The sequence below is a fragment of the Pleurodeles waltl genome, chromosome 7 (genome assembly GCF_031143425.1).
Source record: "Pleurodeles waltl isolate 20211129_DDA chromosome 7, aPleWal1.hap1.20221129, whole genome shotgun sequence".
NCBI classification, from domain to species: Eukaryota; Metazoa; Chordata; class Amphibia; order Caudata; family Salamandridae; genus Pleurodeles; species Pleurodeles waltl.
The window spans coordinates 915,128,231-915,151,107 of record NC_090446.1 but is presented as its reverse complement, the minus strand read 5'-3'; the positions used below and the strand labels follow the sequence as shown (position 1 = coordinate 915,151,107).

Below are 22,877 nucleotides of genomic sequence, written 5' to 3'. Positions count from 1 at the left end.
GCATTGTGGAAGAAGCAGCTGCACCGCACATTCGTGGACAGCTGTGTTTGGTTCTTTTGACACACGGGGGGCTAGGGGCAGCAAGGTCTCCCCACTTCTTTCGCCAGTGTGTGGGCCTCCTCCCCCATGTTTGCTCATATCTTGGGGGCCCTGATAGGTTGAATCAGGTAGCAGGACAGGGTGACAATCCTCAAGAGAGGGCTGATCCTGCTGATTCTGCTTGGTATTACCTTAGTCCCTGTAGTAGGCGTGCAGGTGTTCCTGTAGGCTCCGGTTGGTGCTCACATTTCTGCATAACCTATAATAGAAGTCAGATGCACTGTATCTATGTATACCAGGGTGATGATTTATGTATGGTAATGCTTTGGTGACTCATGTTTTGCTCCCTAATCTAACTGCTGCATGTTGTGATCTGATATTATGGTATATATCGGTTGCTTTGCTTTAACAGGATAACAAGCCTATGTCAGGACCTGTCTTGTAAGCACCGGGAGGGTATTTTTCATGACGTGTGCACCTTATAAGTTTTATCTTATTGTACTAACTGTGATGGTTTGACAACTGTCTAATTGACGAAGTAATCACTGATTTGTGATGTTTTGGTCTACGGTTAATGTATTTTATATATCATTTTGTAGAGTCTCTTTTGTGGTGTATTTATTGTGTCACTGGTGCAAGTGTGTTGCCGAAACACTTTACACATGACCGCTGAGGATAAACCTGCTGCTCTGTGCCAAGCTACCAGCACAGGTTATCTTTGGTGGGTGACTTACTTGCCCTGACTAGAGTTGTGTGTTCTGCCTGGCTGAGGCGCCCACCTTAGCCAACCAGAAATCCCATTTCTAACAGGTTTTGTAATGCAAAGTAATAAAGTGTATGTAAAATCAGAATTATTCTAACTCCCAAATGACCAGTAAAACCTAAAAGAAGTGAGACAGCATGCCTAGTAGAAGAGGAAAGTCTTCTGGCTCACCCCCAAATGCAGGAGTTCCTAACTGAAATTCTCGCTTAATAAATTAGGAAAGCTGCAAAATCAATTTGGTCCTAGAAAAAGTCTAATTTCTTTAGCAAATTAGAACATAAGCAAAATTACACATCATTACCTTAACACTTAAGCACTATCTCATTTAAAAACATGTATATAGCAAAAATGAAACATTTAAACAATGGAACTTTCAGCGAATGAATCAACTGATATGTACAATTGTAGGTCACAGAAGGGACCTTGATAATGTTTCAATCATAGACAAAGGTAGAAAATTCATTGAAAGCAATGTATTCATAAAAGTGGACATAAACCATGAGACATCAACTTTACTTTGCTCTGTGGAGTGGGATGGGGGAGCAGGAGTGACACACTTCTATGCAGCTTATAAAATTCATTAAACTGTAATTATGTTAATTTAGCATATAAAGGCAAAATCAATTATGAAAATATCATATTAATCGTTATCATTAATGCACAAAAATATAAACCACCGAAAAACATTCTAAAAGTAGTATCAATGACCCAATTGACCAGTCTGTAATTCATAACTAGTTTCTGTGATCTCCAAAATATTGAAGGTCCCTTCAAGCTGGGCTCAGTGAATTAGATGCAGTCTCACGTCTGGCTGAAGACCTTAATGCAGTCTCATGCTAGGAAGCACCATGTGTTTGTTTAAAAAAAATAAGTTGTCATCTGAAGTGCTAAAATCTCGCACATTGGACTTTTAACATTTCTGATGCATTTCTGATGCAAAGAATTGCATCTTCCAAGTCTTACTCTGTGTAGAAAGCAACAGAGCGGGCACGGTTTTGCACTGCCTCTAACCTCTCTTCCCCTTGTTGACATGCCGCTACCTGCCGCTGTGCACTCCTTCAGCTGAAAATCCTCTCTTTTGTTCCTTAAACCTCACATTCTTGGGTCTTGACTCCTGGGATTAGAAACCGAAGAAACACAATAACTAGAGACTAAAAAGAAACAACATTTTTGGAGAGGCAGATCGGATCTCGTTCTCACGTCCCCAGGGATGAGAGTGCATTCAGCCTTATCGCACAGGGCGTGCAGTCTTTGCCCGCTGGGAGAAGGCCTTCTTGCTTTTTGATCAGTCTAATGAGAGAATAGGGTGACTGACAGGAGAGCTGCAGGAGGTGCAGAGAATTACTAGGGCTGCAGAAATCCCAAGTGCAGAAAACGGGCATAGGAATAGCATCATAGTGTAGATGAGACAGCCTATTTGCACCAGATTTTGATCACAGAATACTATGGAGTATAGAGACAGTGTAATTGGGTGGGAGTGAGATTGCACATCCAACATGTTTATTGAATTGTATTGTATTGTAATAGTATTTATATAGCGCTTACTACCCCTGACAAGGCCTCAATGCACTTTTCGGCGAGTAGCACGCTACTCTGGAACCCAAGAGGAATTAGTGATGGATTAATATAGAGAAATATGAGTTCAGTTTTAGTATTTTTATGAGTTAATTTGAGCAGGGGATATGTGAGTTTATTAGTTGGATTGAGGGATAGAGTAGGGAAGAATCCAGAAGTGGTAATTGGGAGTTTATAGTAATAGGATGGTTTTGGAATGAGTAAAGGAGAGATGGAGGAGGGAAGAGTCTGTGGAAAGGCATAGGGAGATCATAGTAGCAGGAGGGGTTTTGGATGAGTCAAAGGTGAGATACATGAGGGAGAATTTATTAGGGTTGTTTGGGAGACCATGGTAGTAAAGTGAGGTTTGGGTTAGCTAATGTGGAAGAGGAGGGAAGAGCTTAGGCAGGGTTATTTTGGAGATGAAAGTAGTAGAATGGGTTTGGGATGAGTCAGAGTGGGGATGGAGGATAGATTGATAGAGACATGACATATGGTGATAGGTAGACAAAGTAAAGCTTACAAGAGAGTACATTTATATAATGTTTGTTTATATATAATTTTATATATATATATATATATATATATATATATATATATATATATATATATATATACACACACACTTTTTCATTATTTTTTTATTTGATTTATTTATGCATTATTGTTATTATTATTTTTCTACTTTTATTTGCTTATTTATAATTTGAGTTTTATTTATAGATTTTATTCACTTATTATTTATACACACACATATACACACATATATATTATACATATATTTATATATATATTTATATATTCACATACATATACATATTTAATCGTGAGTAAACATACATTTGTTAAACAGGTTTAAAGAGTATGTGTGTAAATTATTGAAATAACACAGTAGCAATACATATTTCCTAAAGAACTATACATCTCTAGAATACACACATATTCGGATAAAAAATATTTATCAACACAGGCATATGCAGTCCATTGCTTTTTTAATATGTTCTTGAATAGTCTTCTGAAGACAAGATAGTTATCCGTGGATCTTATATCTGGGGGTAATTAATTCCATAGTTTGGCTTCTTGAACGGAGAAGGATGTACCACCTATAGCCTTTTTCTTGTATGTTGGTGTTCTAAGGCAGGGTGCCAATCTTGAGTGGAGGTTTCTTTGTTGAATGTATTTGGTTATTTTGTTTCTGATAAAAAGCGATCCTGTTCCATGTATAACGTTGTGAGTGATACAAAGCAGCTTGAAGGTTATCGTTGGGTGATATTTAATGATTTCAAAATGACATTGTAATGAAGCTGGCTTATACTAGCAGAAAAGGGAGCTCGAGTCACTTCACCAGGCATTACTAGTAAAGCGCCATCTGGAATGTTATGTCTAGTTCTGTAGGCTACACATAGGCTGTGCAGCCAGTTGCACCCTGGTGGTGATAGTTATGCTATTAAAATACCAAGGCCATAACATTCAGCCATAGAACTAGTCACAAAGGATCCCTGCACTCCAGCTGCAGAAATACAGCCCCAAATTAGAGTAGTTTAAAAATAATGGTAAGCTCTCCTGGGATCATGGAATCAGTGAACCAGTAACCTTACTGTGATTTGTTTTAATGTTGCTGGAGGGCTGCACTCCCTGCAGCCCTCCAAAGCACTAAATAAAATGCTTGGGTGGCACTCCAGCCCCTTCTAGGGGCACCAGCAGTTGTTCTCACCACCATTGAATTGTAGTGAGCCCCAGGGGATGGGGTCCCTGAGGTTGAAATTGGCCAGGGGAGGAGGGCCGCATGACCCCCTTCCCCACAACGGCCATTAACCCAGCAAGGTAGCACTTACTAACTAACGAATAGAAAGTGCTCCAGTTGGATAGATTTTTGTGTGCAAAACTATGGACACTTGTTGGATAAACGAGCAGGTGAGTTTCCATTCTGGCCATGATGCTCATTTCACAGAAATTAAACCTCAATAGGAAGTACTCACAAATATAAACGTAGCAGGTGCTCCAGTTGAATCTCCACTTCTAGAAAGGTCAAATGATACTAGCTCCTGGGCTTGGTGAAGGCAAAGCAAGTGTGTTTGCTTGGCGATTCCATATTGAAAAACTATCTGAAATCCTTTGTGAAGGTGAATGCATCTTTCATCTATTGAAACACAATCAGACACTCTCACACCCACTCTCACTCCCAGATAGACACTCTCACGGTCACTTTCACACCCAAAGACACCCTTTCACACCTATTCTCACACGCAGAGAGACAGGCTTTGTGGCCAACTTACGCTGCACACGGCCAAAAGCTGTGCACAGCATGGGGTTGGGTGGTTATAGGGCGTTGGCTGCAGTGGTTGGATTAATGTGTAGTAATGAAAATTACTTTAAGTAAAAAAACAGAGACACCCTTTCACACCTACTCTCACACCTAGAGAGACAGGTCCTGCAGCCAACTCCTGCTGCACACGGCCAAAGGCTATGCACAGCGTGGGGTTGGAACGTTAGAGGGGTTGACCACAGGGACTGGCCAGAGGCCAGGCCCTGTCACCAACCCCTGCTGCTCATGGCCAAAGGCTGTGCGTGGTTGTGGTTTGATTAACATATAGCAATAAAAATTTCTTTAAGTTAAAAAAAAACACAGAAATTTCCTGAAAAAAACAAAGGTTACAGGGATGTTACAGTTAGGCAATAGAATTAAAAAACCCTTGAAATATTTAGGTTCTGAATTTACTACCATAAAACCAGAGAAATTGAGCTGTTATAGGTTAAAGTTATTTCAAGTAACTATAACTTGCGGCTTAAGGTCACTATAACTCGCGCTCCCACCATGCACTGCTATTTACCCCAGATATTACAGCACTCATGACAACCTCTAAACATCAATAAAATTATCAATGAAACATTAAAAGTAAAATTATTGAACAAAGAACTGTGCATGGTGGGGCGTGAGTTATAGTTTCCTTAGGCCGCAAGATATAGTTACTTGAAATAATTCTAACTATAACTGCTGAAGTTCTCTGGTTTTGTGAGAGTAAATTCAGAACCTAAGTATAACGTCCCTGTAACCTTTGTTTTTTTTTATGTGAACAAATAATAATTATATATATATATATATATATATAGATATATATATATATATATATATCTATATATATATATATATATATAGGATCTACACACACACATATATATATATAGATATATATAGATATATATATATATATAGATATATATATATCTATATATATATATATATGTAGATCCTAGCAATCCTACAGTATCACAAATGGAAGAATCAAGATAGAGTAAAACATAGAATTATTCTACTATCCACAAGTCAACCTTGAAAGATAGAGAACACAGCTTTCAAGGAACAAGATCCAGTCTCAGTTATAACAGACATAGAAACGTCCTTTACGCTAACAGAACCGAGCTGAACTACAGAAGGGAGAGAACTAATTATTTAGAGAAGAAGATACAAACCGAAACAAAGAATTTGTGGCATTTAAAACATACTAACCCACGAGTGTTGCGCTTATTGGCAGCAGTTTTTGGATCAGTGTCTCCAGTTCTGAGAGCCCCATTAATTTAGTGTATCCAATTCTGGGCTGGAGTAGTGTGTGTAGTTCTGGGGGTCTCATTTCAGGGGGTCTCATTTCATGTAACGTACTAGCCCATGTCTTTATTCAAGTTCAAACTTGAATGATACAACGGCCAAACTGATCTATATTGCACCCAGAGCACAGAATTCAAGAGTACCGTCCCGAACAAACTGTTTTGAATTTGGTTATAGTCACAATATGCTTACATAGCCACATATGTAGAACGAGATTAGCACAGCGATAAGACAGACTAGACGTATGATTGTACTGGAACCAGCCATAGCATACGAAAAAGCAACCGGGAGAGCCGAGAGAAGTATTGAGCCAGAAGAGAACCACCATCAGATCAGGACGCAACCAACCAGTGTGAGAGCCCAGTTGTGCTAGGGAAAGTCCCTGGTCACTGAGCCAAGGATCACCTGTGCTGAAGCAAGAGCAAGGTTGTCTTAGAAACCTACCTGCGCTGTAGACCCTAGAACCAGCTCCAGGGAAGCCACTCTCTTTAAAAACTGAGCACAGCCGTTGACACTAGGCCCAGGTGTAAGATTCCAGCTCCACCACTCCTCTATGCCCGGCAGGAGCTCGGCTGGCACCTACCCAGCTCTCTGGTGGTTAACCAGTGTCACTTTCAGCCCAGCAGCTACAGGAATGCAGATTTTCGTTCCTTTAGCAAACAATAAGGTGCCATTGATGTCCCTGCGCCTGTCCCGACACGACTGCCCGAGCAGCTTTAGTACAGTTTTTTTTGCAGATGGCGCCCAAAGCTCCCTGAGGCGGGCTCTTCCTCCCGCTCACCTCGCCTCACGTAGGCGCTGTTTGTTGTGTCAGCGCAGGGCCCGTACGCATTCCAGCCTTGGAACAAGAAGTCATCCGCACCTCCTCCTGGCCAGGAAACACGTTCCCAAATAGCTGCCACGGACCCCTATGGCGATACGTACCTGTTTCCATTCAGCGTGGCCATCCACCCAGATCTGCCTTTGAAAATGATATGTATATTTTGAGTCACGTTTTGGGAGTTTTGAAAATAACGCAAGAATTTCCACGCATGAAAGAACGCGCGATACCAAAAACAGCGCAGGGAGACAAATATGGGAAGCCCGCAACATTCTCGTGTTAAATCCCAGTCAGGCTGACCCTGCAGCGAACGGGTCCCTGATTCTGGAGGTGAAGTGTTATTTGCGGCCGAGGGCGGGAAGGTTATATGTTGCTCCACTGCAGCAGCCCCTTTAAATCAAACCCTCTTATTCACTATTTAAAGTCCGGAGCGCTGAATGTGAAATTGAAGTAGCTTATTTTTGTAGGATTGGTGATCAGATTTTTGTTATTTTAATCGTATCGTTCTGTGGTCAGCATGATGCCCATCTGATGCTATCACAATGGATATGTTAGGTTTGACTCTCATGGAAAGCCTGTAGTGGATAAAGTAACACTACATTCACCCAGATTTTAAGCGGCTCAAATTAGCACAGGTTATTAATTGACATATTAGACATATGCGTTTCTCTATTTTGTTGGGCAGCTTTACAGGAGCTGACATACTGCCCACTTACCGCTTCTGAGTGCTATTTGATTCATACATTAACAGGATTTTAGGAAGTTTCTCTTTGTGGCGCCTGTTTCAGCACTCTCATAGTTGAGTGGCTAGGGGTATCACTTTGGCGGAGTGCCCGCTTCTCTCCACAGGACCACAAGAAGCATGTTCTAGGCATCAGTATGGTTAGCTGGTCTCAGTTTCAAGTTCAGCTCCTGAGCAGCGCTTATCAGGACTGATTTTAAAAAACAAAGACTAAAGTGCATAGGGCAGAAGAGAGAAGTGGTTGTCAATTCGATTTTGGGCAAAATGTTTGGCCCTCAAGTAAAAATGGTTGAACGTAAATAATTAACAAAGGATGCATGTTGGACATTTGGCTTCTCTGTCAGTTCAGCGCTTTTTTGGAAGTGGTCTATTTTCTAAGCATTAGCACAGATGCGCACTTTATCTCTCTTCGGAAGAAGAATGACAGCTCATTGACTGCTCTAGTGTTTTGGGAAAGTTGTGCACCCCAGATACGTATGCTCCTTCCTCCCAAATGGGGGCCTGATTTAGAACTTGACAGACGGTTATTCCGTCCAATGAAATCTAAATCCCATTATGTCTTATGGGATTTAGAATTCAACAGACAGGATATTCGTCACCGTTGTGACGGAGTAACCTGTCCAACGAGTTCTATAACAGGCCCTGGTTGTTTTTTCAAATTGCTGAGGAACTAGTTTCATGTCTTTGGTCAATACGAGTTACAAGCGTATACATAGGTTTCTAGACTTCCCAGGGCCTGAAGTAAAAGATGGGATATTCCTCCAAATAGATTTGTGTGAGTTTACTTTGAATTGTGTTCTGTTCCTGAGGAGCAGCACATGGAAACACAGATTTTGCCAGCTTAAACCCAGTGAGACTCTATTCAACTTTCATAGGAATCCTACATTGAAGCCCCAAGAGTAGACAGGTCAAAAAACAGGATAAAGCTAGTAATACTGCAATCCCACAGTGGAGTAGAAGGCCTGGTGAGAACGTTTATGTTGACATTATCACGTCTGTAATTCTGTTGATAAGGCAGTTTAGGTACAGCTGTGAAATGAAGTGTGCAACAGGTTTCTGACCTAGCTAAATGGAGGTGGTGATGGTCGTACGATATCTGACTGTGGGGTAGAAGGGTATGCAGTGGCTGCATCACCAGCCAGAGTATCAACATCTTCTGGGGTTTGAGGTACAGCCAACATCACTCTGTGGATCCAGTTTCCAGTTGTTGAGAGGAACTGGCTGGCTTGACATGGTCTGTACACTTTGACCCATTTAGCAAATTAATGCTCAAATTTGTCCAACAGTTACGGTTGAAAGAGTTAATCAAATCTGCAAACTACCTCAAATAAATATTGAGTCAATGGGGGAAGAGGGGGACCCTTGAGAACGTGTATGATATAGTGAACATGAGGCTCAACTAGGCTCCCCCAGTCTTAAGTGGTTATTTTCAGTGCCCTAAAAGGACTAGGCGAAGGCTTAAGTGCATGAGTTTGGAGAACGTCTATCAAGGAGGGCTTCATAGGCAATGGGGTGAAAGAAGATGCAGAGGTTTATTTGTATTCATTTGGTAGCTGGGGATATCTGACCAGGAAATGCTACACATAGGTTATGAAATAAGATTGATAAACAACTGTAACGACAAATGTACAGTACTTCTTTGCACAAAGTCTGCCTAGTTCTTGGAAAAATCAGGAAGTTATTACACCGTTCCATCACCAACTTAAGAGAAATATCTGTACTACTGATAAGGGTTGCAGACTTAGGTTTGTAACTGAATCTCCGAAGTGAGGAGTCATTCCTGTTGGTTCAGTGTATTCCACAACATTTATATGTACTCTGCCCATCCAACATACAAAAATGTTTGCATGTAATTGGACAATCATGCCTAATCCGGCAATTCTTTATGGTTTGTCAAGCAAAAGTGCAGGCCTGGAAACATGTGGTCTTAATTACACAAAGCTCATTTATAAGCCCAAGCCCCTTAATAATTCTGATTGGGCTGTACATAGGAGTGACTAGCCCTGTCAGAAATGAGAGGTCCTTGAGAAAAACACAGATCTGGTGTCACTCACCCAGAGACCCTATCTACTAAGAGACAGTGCGTTAAATGGGCCGGTACTGTCCGGTACTGAGTACCGGCACTTTTTTATTTTGAGAGGGAGAGTACCGGCACATCTCAAGAAAAACGTAATACTTTTAATTGGAGAGTACCGGCACTTCTCGGAAACAAGCAGGTACCCTGTCACAGAGTACCTGCACTTTAATTTTTCCATTTCATGCACTGCTAAGAGCAGTTGGAATCTCCGTGTGAAATCCCGGGTACAGAATGAGAAAAGGAACATGGAAATTGGAGATGGAATTCCAATACTAATTGTTGATTTCTCATGTAAACGCCATTATGTTTGTCCCCCTATGTGGTACTTATGCTTTTGGTATCGGTATCTACGGTGGTGTGGTTTTACTCGGAGTTTACCGGCGACCTTGTAATGAGGCCCTTGGAGTCGTGGTCAATCTAGATTGAGACCTCTGCTCCAGGGGTATTAAAGGGAATGGGCTACCCCTTCTTTCTATCCCCCGACCCCACTAGGGGTGATTCCTCTCCTGCAGCTGGCGATTTATTAACAGTGACTTCTGTGCACCCACTCCAAGTGAGATAATCCGTTTCTGTTCCGCATTCTCCTCCAACACCAAAGAACCCCCATCATGTGCAGTATTACGCTTCGTGTGTCTGAGTCATGATGGGGAGTGCCTGCTCCATCCCAGCTCCTGTCGTAGTCTAGGTATTGGTGTGCTTTGTTGCTTTGCACGGAAGGCTGTCATTTAGATAAAAAAAGACACGATTTTGGCGCAGTTTTCAAGTCTTTTTATATAAACAGCTGGGGAATGTTTGATCTGCCTCACGCAAGGTTTAGCAGCTGCCCTCCCACTAAATGAAAGGAAGTGGGCGGTGTATGTGCTTGCCATGAGAGTTGACTGCATGGTGTGTGTGGGTGTAAACATTGTTTAGTGAGACTTTGCACCCAACATTTTTTGAACACCAACTAACAAATGAGCAGAGCCCCTAAATGCCCTAGTTCCATAAATCCAGTTTGCTGACTTGGGTTGTGTACCTGTCAGCCCTTTAGGAGAAAGATAAAAACATACCTGACATTCTTCTGCAAGGAGACATTTTCTAGGGGTGGTCTGGTATAACATCAGGAGATTTCTCAACATTTCTGCGCTCATGGTCGCCCCCTTGGGCTGGGGCACAGCCAGCCACGCGCATTATATGATATATATATATATATATATATATATATATATATATATATATGCATACACACAGGCACCCACCTATCCAACTCCCCCTCTTTGTTTTTATCACAGGCAAGCTTGAAATACAATCAAATAAGCGAATGTTCTCTACTAAGTTTCGGGATCGATTATTGACTACTGGCTTCAATATTTTCGAGGAGAAAACATGAAAATAGAGCAACAAACTGCACGCTTATTAGCACCTGTGCATGTACGTGAAATGAATATTCCGGTGCTGTGATCAGACATCCAAATTTGTCACGGAACTGGCCCTCGGACTCAGTGGCGGCCGGCAGCTTTAGGAGGGAGGGGGGCGGGCGGGAAGCACACACACACTCATTATCTCACTCACACACGCACATCCATTAACAACACCAAACATTTATTTTAAAAGATCACACACACACACTCATTCTTTCACACACACAAGCATGCACGCACATCCATTAACAACACTCATAACGTTCAAACATGCACACACGCACCAAACATTAATTTTAAAAGATCATGCACACACACTCATTCTTTCACACACACACGCACGCACATCCATTAACAACACTCATAACATTCAAACATGCACGTACGCACCAAACAATCAGTTTAAAAGATCACACACACATACACTTACCTTCAGCGTCGGAGGTCCCAGGAGGGTTGGGACTGCTGCCCGAAGTGTCACTGATAGACACTCGCCCTGGGCGCTCCAGGGCTTCAACCTGAAGCACCCAGGTCGAAGTCAATGGGTGACGTTTTCCTCGTCACCCAGGGGAGGGCCTCAAGGCACCTTTGCTGAGCCGAAGAGGTCACACCCATAGGAGCGATGACCTCCTCAGCCCAGCAAAGTTCAGCTCAGGCAGCCAGGAGTCTGAGCAAATCGTGCATGTCTGCTCCTGGCTGCCTGACCTGAACATGAAGAGTGTCTGTCAGGCTGGCTTTTGTTCAGGCCTTTGTTTGAGGGGCAAAAGTTGGGGGACGTGGCCTCTCCGCCCTAAAGGACCAGCCGCTCCTGCTCAAACTATTTGACAGGAGAACCAGATGGGTAAAATGGAGTATTTTGTATCGTTTTTTTTGTACTGAGTGCAAAATCGATACAATCTGCACATTTTGATTAATGCAAAGAAAATTGGCTCTAAAACGCCAAGTGCCTTGGAAATGGTCAAGGACGGACTGTACCTACAGACACCTACAATAACATTTATGGAGAAAATAACTGCTGTTGGTATAGGCATCGCGATCGATATGACAAGCAAATCAAAAATCAGTGACTTCATATATATTTTGAAAAATCTGAATATTTTTCTCTTACATTAGTTATAAACAACATTTTATAATGGGTATAAAAAAAACCAGTGCATTCAAAGTGTATGTAGTTGTAGAGAATAAGCATATTAGATAGAATTAACTGATTTTTTTTTATTGTGAATAAAATAAAATATGAAGAAATGAGATTTTGGTTAAAGATGGAAAGGAGAAAAAAGGTAAATGAATAGTTATTTTTCCATCCTTTTTGCAATTGTAAATTATTTTTATACAGTATAGAAGTTTATTCCATAGCAGATGCACAGTGTTTAAGTGACATGCAGTAGAGGCTTGAATATGAATATCAAATGACCGTACAGTACGATAGTCGTGCATTGTTGAGAAGGTATTAACCAACATGTTTATATTCTGTTCCTGTAGATCTGATTAAGTTGTCTTTGCTGTATTCAAGCGCTTTGCATTTTTAGGTACACTTGGACAACTCTGTGGTAAATTTCGGATTGTGGTACATTCATGTGGTACATTCAAGTGGTACATGCAACAATACAAACAACATAAAATAAAATGGAAAAACATGTTACATGGTGTATGAAGTTTAGGCCTTGTGACACTGGCATGTTATGCATCATGCAGATGGTGAGCATAGTGATTTGGAGTGTCCAGTTTTAGTCTGGTTGGGGGGCTTTAGCGAGTGGTTGATTTTTCTTTGGAAAAGTGAATGTGATCAATGTCTCAGTGATGAACAACTCATTCCAATTCTTAAACTTCACACTTGTATAGCGCACTATTCACCCCTTAGGGTCTCAAGGCACTGTACACATACCGCTGTGGAACCCCTCGTGGCTTTTCCCTGTGAGGCACCCACTCCTGGCAACCCCCAGGGTGAAGCCAGGCATCCAAGCGCTGTCAGGGCCATTGTGGAGATTAAGCAAGCTATTGCCCAGAGTGGGACCCATTAATTAGATTAGGCATTGAGGCAAGAATTATCTAGTCCAAGGGAATTGAGCCCAATACACACTGAGGCAGGAATTGAACCCTGGTCCCAGGCCAGGTCTGCTCTTGAAGTAGTGAGAAGTAGCCATTGTGTCACACTTCTCCACTGAAATCTTGATATCTCTCAAAAGAGTTTTCCTTCAACTTAAAGGTTGATCAGCCATTCTTTGGGTGATTAGAGTGTCCAAACTGATTAGTTCATTCTCCATTATTTGTACTATACATGGTGTTTGCACCACACTGATTGGCATCCCCAGATAGAGAACTTTACTTAGTGGCTAAATGAGGGTGGTGATTTTTCATGGGCAGTTTACAAGGCTTGTAGTTTCCTTATAGATTTGCAGAGTGGGATAGTCCCACATTAAGATGGAGATGAAGCCATAAACAACTGTAGCAGATCCTGTCTATCAGCTGTGAGATTTTTATTGTCTACACTTTGGCTTGGTGGAGTCCGTGACTTTGTTGCTATTGATTGTCTGAGAAACCAGGGATTGAACATTGATGCCTTGACTCTTTACTTGGCCAGACAGGGTCAGACTGCCCTATAAGGCAATCAAGCAGTGCCAGACATACAGGTCTGACCGATTAGTGGGTTGGCTGTCTTTTGGTGGTTTTTAGGCCTGTTTTATGGTTGGGTGGGCCCGTTTTTAGGTCGAGCGTAAGTGTATAATTTTAGTATACTTCTTATGGCTTAAAGCAATTTAATTTTTTATTTGCAGTGTCCTTTAAAAATTCTTGCTCGCTAGTGGTCAGTTCTGCCTTTTTCTCCCTCCTTTTTGCATTTCAGAGCAGCGATAAACTACTGTATTGTTCCACTTTGGTTTATTTATCTGTTGCTGTGATGGACTATTTTTGTTATTTCTTTGCTGCTCCCCTTTCAAGATGGGTGTTATAGGCTGGCAGCTGCCTGCGTTTTATTGCAGCATTCTGATCCTTTCACCTCCTCCCATGTCACTGACATTTGTTTTTGCTTTATTCCAGTGCTGTCCTCATTTACCTCTGGCTCCTAAAAAAAGCTTATTTTACAAAAGAAACACCGAGTCATTTAGCTCACTGCTCACGAAAGCCACAATATGCAATTTCTGGTAAGATGTAGCTAAACCTAGAAGCAATGATGTGAAACTTGCTTAGCCTCGCATCGCATCTTATCTGGAGTCTCTCCCTGCCAGCCCTCGCGACATCCCGGGCATTGCCTACCTCCTGTATTGGGGCCATACATCTTCTCAGACTGCTCTGCTGGTTGAAATGTGAGGCAAGAATGCTTGTAAGACTTTTAATTCTGTTAAAATAAAAATAAAATACTTTTTCAGCCTTATTTCCAGTTTCTGATCAGACGTTTACAAAACACAAAGTAGTGCATTAATCTTCTCGTCTCACCACAAGGGCTTGGGATTTCTGATGTCAGCAGCCACAAGGGACGACTAAAACATGACAGGAAAAGACAAAATTATAAGACAGGGTTGACCAATTTATGTGACAAGAAAAGTCGATTTCTAAATTTACAATGCCAATAGCTCTAACTCAAGAAAATGCGGGACCTATTGCATTGCAAATGCTTGTTATGTTTATTTCCTTGATAGTATCACAAACCAGGCCTGGTAGAAACCCAAATGCATGCAGTCCCCCTTTCCTTGCACAATACCCATGCAGTGTGTCTTTACAAGTTCAAAACTGACCTGATATGCAAATTTGGGCCACTTTTGTAGCTTTCTGGTCTGCTAATGGGACCACTTTTATTTTGGTGCCCAGGCCTATTTTTTGTTCCCGTCTGACTTTGTGGCCAGGTGATAGTGATAGTTCACATAGGACATCTGGTCATAGACATCTGCAATGTGGTGAAGTGGTTTCGCTGACTGAAAGTATTATAGTCCTAGGGTCAATGAGGCATGACTAGCAACTGAGCTCCAAGCTTTTGATAACTATGAGTCATGCTGATTTGGCTGTGCACCAGCTGCCAGCTGGTGCCTGCTCATCTGTTGCTAATCTGTTGATAAAATGATGATATCAGCTATCACTGAATCCATTAACTGACTGATGTGTTGCTACATGTTTAACTAAGTAAGGAAGGTGTAGGACAGATTTCGAGGTTTCCTAAAGCACTCATTGAACAGAGGTGGGCCATGCAATTTTAAAGATTAGGTCGATAAAACAGATAAGGAGGTGTAGCAGTGAATCCATTTCAGAAGGTTCAATGAAAGGAGATATCATCCCCTATGAGGCAAACCAAAAATGTCATCATTTCATAGCCTTGTTGACATTTTTTTAGGTGTTCATGGGAGTTTTGGGCCTAGCACTAGGACCCCCAGTGTTGCTGGTTGTTTTATAAATCTATTTTGATGTCATTCAATGTCTGGGTAGTTTGGAATGGCTTATTAAAGGAGTAACTCATCAGATCTATAGCATTCCACATTTTTAGATTGCCAGCATTCTAACAGCTGAATCATGCATAACCCAATTTTCCAGTTTCACTATCATTACCTCATTGATGAAAAGTGTAAAAAGTTCCATTCTTAGCCTTTCCCACAACTTCTCTTATCACTTCCCTAATCCTATATGATCTTTCAGTGACTTTTAAAATCCAGCAAATTGAAGAATATTCCTTTTATCCTGAGTAACAATCGAAAGGATATTGCTGTCATAAAATTATAATGAGAGTAATTTGTGAGTCTTTGTGAAAACAGCACATTTGATAAACAAATAGTACATAATTCACAGAGATACATATCTAATAATGGCTGCCAATCCTTTCTAGACTTAACTTTTTCTGGTTATTGGAACCATAACAAGAATCTAATTATGAGTTACCTACTATTCCTGTAAAATCTCCAAGAATAGCTCAGCAGAAAGGGTACAGGAAATGCAGAGGATGGAAGTTGGGGAAGTGGAAACTACACTCATGGAGAATAGGCATTTCTAGGGCTTTCCTAACTGTATGCTGCACAGGCCTTACAGGTCTTACAGAGACTTACAGGTCACAATAGGTAGAATCCCATTAAAGACTCAAGAGCCAGAGAGGAAGTATCTGGCAATAGGGCTTGTTACAACTCTGACTACCTATATTAACAGTTGGCACCCAACCTCGTTCCCTCACCTTTATTGCTTTTCACCTACTCTGTTCCCATTGGTCCCTCCTCCTGTGTCCTCCCCATTGAATCTGAGGGTATTTCCCTCCAGTCCTGCTTCAGTTTCTGATTTACTGTAAATCTTCTCCTGCAGTCCTGTTTGTCATCCCAGAACCGCTCAGCATTTCCCCAAATTGAAGGAGGTTTGATCATCTTAAGTTCTTGTTCAAATTTCCAGGATTTCCTGGGGAATAGTTACAGTGAAACTCCTCCGCTCATGGAAACTCATTTATGGCCTATCTTCTTCGTGTTTATCTACATTGATATTATATCTGGCCCTATACTTACCTTATTCCTGCCTCTCTGTGTCCCTACTGCTGTGATGCTGCGATTATGTGACAATGTGCTATCTGCAATCTGGGAGTCCAGGCCACCAACCAGTCAATTGGCACAAGTGTCTCCTGCTCTCCTACACACCCGCTTTTTTCCTTTGTGCTTCTGGAGATTAGACACAGGCCATACATTAACTCATAAGGGGAGTTGGCTTCACTATATAGTATTCGGCTATCCAAGGGTCATGATAACAAATCCTCGAGGTCATTCCTGGAGGACTTTGTCCTCAGTAAAATGCCTCTTGTGTGGAAATCGGTGCTGCTACATGTTATGCTCCATTCATAAGGGCCTATTTGCGATGGTCTTGTGGATCCATGATAACATTGGGTCCTATTACTGCCTACCAGGGGTACTGGGATACATGTAATGGGCCCCTTAGTCTTTGTTTTCACCATCCAATAATTCACTCATATCATCCCTACTGATTAGTTATTTTTGTTGCCGATTGAGACCACTCCTGCGACAAGGCCATAGCTTGCACTACATTGTGGTAAAGATACACAGTGGAACATCTCTGTTTCCCACATAACTTCACTACACCTCATGCTGAAGTGTATCTATATGTTGGTTGTTGCAGGATTAGAACGCGATCTCCAAACCTGATGTACAGCACTGCAAATGTTTCCTAGATAGACCAGAAACAATGTGGAGCGAACAGAGCAGCATTCTACTATGCTATCCGGAAGGCCTCATAATCAGGAAGAAAGCCCTAAATAAGAAGCAATACAAGTCAGCATAATAATACATATTGTTTCATTACTACTTTCTCTAGAACCACTTGTCTGCCCCCTCCTGTGCTGTGTTTAAATTGCAAAGTTAGTTAAGTAGCGCTAACATATCACGACCTCGATCTCTAGTGTGTACAGCTTAAAGTACACCTCTCGTTTGATATTCCTTGCACCATATCTGTAGCATCCTGTCGGTTTTCTGTAATGCAGTGAGGTGGCTGAGTCTTTTAAGCACTCTTGGCAGGACTTCTGAGATCAATAAAACTGAATATCATAAAATTGGCCAATGGCTACACCTGCTGTTTGTCAGTGCTATGAAAACAGCAAAATGTTAATATTGATGTGGAACTCTGGTGTCCGGATTAGGACATGTTACTCCAAGTGAGGTTTCCCGGATCATGGAGGCTCCTGCACTTTAGCGTGAAATGCATAGGTGTCATTGCCAGATCAGATAAGCCTTCTAAGCACTAGTTAATATGAAGAAGTTCTTGGCAATGTCAACATTTCCCTCATTGCTTCATCCAGCCAATCAGATCCCTTGGTCTCGCGGAACCAGTATCAGTTCCGCAGGACTAAGATGGCCAATGGGAAAAAAGCCATCTTGGCCAAGTGGATTACTCGATTTTTTAATTAATTGTACCACGGGAGTCCTGCAGGACTCTCACGGGACCAAACTGTCAATATAGCACTAACTTTTGCATCTTGATTTCTAAAAAAAAGCGACCAGATTTACATCAAGCCACAAAAAACACGCTTTCCGTGTAAAGATCTAGCTATCTGCTAAATTTATAGCAGTTTTGTTTTTCTGTATTCCTATCTCAAACTGTTATGGGAAATTGCATGGAGAAAACTTGTTTTGGGACCTCCCCTTTTTCTCGGCCAAGCTTGACAGATCATCCAAAAACATTCCAGGAAGGAGCTGAGGTGGATGATCCTTTTTAGGAAAGTTCTGTGGCGGCTTGCCAAAGTGCGCCAAACATATTAACAAAATAAAACCTCTTTTCCACTTGAATCTCTGACCTTACTATAAGGACACAGTGGCGATAGCCACTGTGTAATGTTTGTGTGTGTTTATGAGTGTGTGTTTTTGCCCTTCCAATCCTTGTGCAAAGCTTCAGTTACTGGTGAAAATGTTTACCATACCACAGGACTGCACAATAAAAAAAAATGAGACAGAATTTATTCCATGGGTTACTGATCATGCCTCCGTTTTAGATTAGCATTGACTCGTAAGTTAATGTAAATGTCAGTGTTCTTGGACAAATATTGGACCATAAGTCATAGTAGTGAATGTTCCTCTTTTTAGGTAATTTTTTTCCTGTGTTGCTGAGCTCTATAGGTAACTGTACCTGTTTAAAGAAAAAAACTAATTTTTTCAATAATTATTGTTCCACAGATTTCTATTGACGTCACCTGTTAGCATAGTCCAGTTTTAATTATGTCATATGACCATTTTTATACATGCTGCTATATTACTCTTCTTTTGAGGGCTAATCCCACAAAACTCCCAAATATATATTTGTCAAGTACTCCCAATAAACTCTGGTACCTCTTTCTTTCATTACTAACACCAAGTTTCTCCTTGCCTGTCAGGTTGGATCTCCACTACCCCTCAGCTGCTTGATCGCGAATTCAAAGAAGAACATAACCTTGAGGTAAGTGAGGATATCATGAGACATAAGTTTCAGTTCCCTTTGCAGTACTGCGGTGTGTACTTCCACAGGGTGGTTTGGAAAAGTAGCAAGAGGTCTCCTCTCTTCCTTTCTCACGCTCTCGGAATGAAATCTGTAGCCAGCAGAAAAAGAAGAAAATGCTTTATTCAATGTGAAGCACTAGGAATGAGTCTATTAATGGTAATCACAGCCATATACACCAAGGACCGAAGGATTTTTTTAGCTCCTAAATGTTTACAGAAAGGAACTAACCAAAGGCACATAAGTCTTAAACTGCACTCCAAAATGGGCAGTCCAGACTGACCTACTAGACCAAATTACCAATAAAGCGCATTACAAACAACCAAAGATGCATAGATGCATTTCGGCCTTATTGTACATTATTGGTGTTGGTTTAATGGCCACATCGAGCTCGGATCCACGTCTGGATTTACCATTGTTGTGCTTCATTGAATAGCAGAAATTAGCTTAGCAGTTTGAGCTGGACAGAATCTTTTGGGTGATGCCCATACTGATGTCCAGAAGCTTGATCCTTGACAGTAATGACGTAGGCAAGCTAAGAAAATAGGGGGTGAAGTGCACACAGAAAGATTTACATTTCCTACAAATGACTTAAACAATTACAGCTGTTTTTCTGGGATGGTACTCGAACCCGGTATTTCACTTTGGGACTTTGGAGCCAAATAACCTGGAAGGGAAACCATCATGCTTTCTAGAATTGTACTCCTTTGGAGACTTGTGATACTGCCAGTTCATTGTGAATGTTTCTAATGAAAACGAATAAAAATAATCTTAAAAATCATTCTCTCTAGAAGAAACAGAAATGTACAGGTACATCTCGTGCAAACACCTACACAAATGAGCTCTGTTGGGTCCTCATGTGCAACCTTTTCAAGCTTTGCCTCCTCCAATGTTCTAAAGTAGAATAGGAAATTTATTGAAATTCTCCCTTTTCACTTCCACAAATGATCAAAAAAACGATAAGCAAATATTTATATCCTTTACAAACTGAATCTTTTTTCGTCTGTAAAAGACACTGAATGCTTTGTATAATATTTATGACCTTATTAATTACGTCCAGCAACAGTCGTCCACATAAGGTGATTAAATGTTAGACTCTCTTTCCATCTCCCCACGGTGAACAGATACAGAGGACCACGCTTCGCCCCCGACTCCAACACGACCCCTATTCCCGATTGTTGACAGGGCTCTAGACATTCTGCTCTATCTGATGTGGTTAAGCATTTTCAATTGTTCCACCACTGCTCTCTCATTTTTCTCTGCAACTTGCTCACTTGCTGTGTTGAGGGTGGGCAAACTCTTCTGGTGATGTGGGATTCGAGCAATATGTGGATTGGGTGCCATAGGTTAATGTCATTAATCATGTACGATTGTGGTTTTCCCCCGTCCCCCTCACCCACTGGTCTCAACCACCTTGTTCCTCCCCTCCTGACATTGTTGGGTCAGTTGGACTGTGTATGTTTTATTTCAAATGCCAATAACAATAATTGATTGGAAGAAAACTTCTGTGGGCTTTGTCTAGTTTGGCTTAAATTGGTTAATACTTCCTTACAGCGCGGTTCTTTTCTTGAATGTTTATTAAATATTATCATTTGCCTATTTTACAAAGTAATAGACCCTTGTATAAGCCTCTGGTGAGCTGGTTTTGTAATTGTTATATCAGTTATTTGGCTTTTTAAGAGTACTCAATCTACCATTACTATGGCATTACATTGCTTTTTTTACTTTCCACGCAGTTCCAAGGTTTCCTTCATAAACAGGAGTCTGGTTCACTTTGTGGAAATGTGGGCTCAGTGGAGTGAATGATGGTGTTTATCTGTTCACTGCTCCTATCACTGACATATCCCTTTTGTTAAAAAAGACTGAGTTGTGTGTTGACCCACATTTGATTAATAGACACTGGAAATAATGTATTGAAGTCATAACAATCTGTTTTTTGGAGCTGTGTGCAGCACTGATGGTATTAGCACATGCTTGATGGTGGGATGACTTTCTTTTGGTCCTATGCAGTCTCTTAGTGGCCTTTGACATGGTTGATATTTTGCATCTTATAAGCATGCATGAAGATGGATTGAACTTGCTTATCTTCTTTGCTGTCTAACCAGAGTCAATGGTTCAGACTGGGGGAGGCCACACCTGGTCCTGCCCTGCTCCGCTTTATGGTTCCTTCCCATCACCCATCTTGCTTATCTAGACCTAGAGCCACTGGGGACTCCCGTCTACAAGCTGGGCATCTTCAGGTATCGGGATTCTGGCAATTCCTCGCTATATATTTAAGTATTATCCCTTGACATCCAAAACCCCAGCCACTACTTTAAAGAAATTGAGCGCTTGAAGCCCAGGATTGTCTAAACATGAATGTCTCTATTTGAATCACTTGTTGTTAACCAATAAACCACGTCATTAGCTTGTAAAGTGGTGGAGAACGGAGAACATATCTGTGATAGCCTCCAAACCTCCTTGTTCCAATTAAGGGCCTAATTGAAAAATGCTCATACTGGGAACTCATTCAAAAATGGGACTGCTGTGCAATATGCTATAATATAAATGCCATAGTCAATATTGCACTTATAATACAGTGGCCAGGACAACCTCTCTCCTTCTCTTTATTTGAGTACCCAGTCTGTCAGTCTTTAACTAAGGCCATAAATGGGTTTTTGAATTTGGTTGGGTGCTCTGACACAAACGTGATAGAGTACCATGCCCACCAAATAATTGGTTTGCCTGCACAATTAGAGTTAAGTAAATAATTATGTTTCTGCTGCCGGAGCTCTGCCTGAACAATAAGCTTGCCGAGTAGCCAGCAGGTGTGTCTGGTACCCTTTGAAAGTGGTTGGATGAATGAAGTTCCCGACCACTGTCCCAAACAAAAATGTAAAACACCCCCTCCCTCCAGAACCCCAAACTAAACCACCCCTCCCTCCAAAAGTCCAAAACAAAATAACCCCGCCCTCCAAAAGCCCAAATAAATATCACTAACTATGAAATAAAACTCAATTACTACACTTACATGCATTACACACTTTCACGCATTACATATTTGAAATAAAATGAAGTAAAAAAGCATTTACCCATGGGCTGCACTTCCTCTTCTGCGATCTTCTGCTGTCTTTGCTGTCCGATAGAGGAAGAGCTCCCCTAACTAATCCAGACACTGCTCTCATGCTGTCAATCAGCATGAGAGAAGCACCTGGATTGGATAGAGCTGGCTAGTTGGATGCTCCTTCAGGCCCTGGAGGCCTGTGCTTGGTCGCCACCCAGCTGTCTCAAGACAGCTGAGTGGAGAGCTTCAAAGTGCCCATGTCACTTTGGCTGGCTGTCACTTTGGCCGGCGCAAAACAGCCAGCCAAAGTGACATGCACATTTTGGAGCATCCAGTCAGCCTTGCTTCAGTCCTTTGCTGGCAATCGGCAGCAGAGGACAGACCAACATGTCTCTTTGCTTGGGGCTGGTGCTGCTGCAGTGCGCACTGGGACTGTAGAAATAAAATGGCAATGGAATCTTTCCATTGTCATTTTATTTTTGCCTGTGTGGCTGGCAGGGGGCAGGAGGGCAATGCTCTCTCGTCCTCTAGAGGAAACCACCACTGGTAGCCAGATGAATTATGGTGGCTGCTCAGCAAACATACAGTGCCATCAAAGGAGCTGCTTTAGTGCTACCTCTGTTGAAGGCATGCCAATCTCTTCCAGACAGGTAAATATCTCTAAATATGGCGGGTCAACAGGACACCCAAAATACACTACGTAAGGCCCTAAGACTTTAGGTTTTTATTCTTGAGTCTAACCCCACATTGCACCATGCTGTGGTAATCATTTAAAGGTTTGCTACTCTCCCAGTTTTTGTTCCTGAGAACAGTTTGTTATCTTATGCCAAGAGAAGACGTTCAGTCTGTAGCTCAAGTCTTAGCTAACTTACGGTTATGCAGTTTCACACGGCGAACCTCAGA

General features: G+C 41.6%; 1 protein-coding gene across 2 annotated transcripts in view; it reads left to right on the top strand.

Annotated features, from left to right (window-relative positions):
* FAT2 (FAT atypical cadherin 2) overlaps positions 1-22,877 on the top strand; it is a 234,157-nt gene that overhangs the window by 65,517 nt on the left and 145,763 nt on the right. For both annotated transcript variants that reach the window (XM_069199589.1, XM_069199588.1), the window contains exon 4: positions 18,831-18,892. In XM_069199589.1, the coding sequence (XP_069055690.1) occupies positions 18,831-18,892 (62 nt within the window). The remainder of the gene's footprint in view (positions 1-18,830; positions 18,893-22,877) is intronic.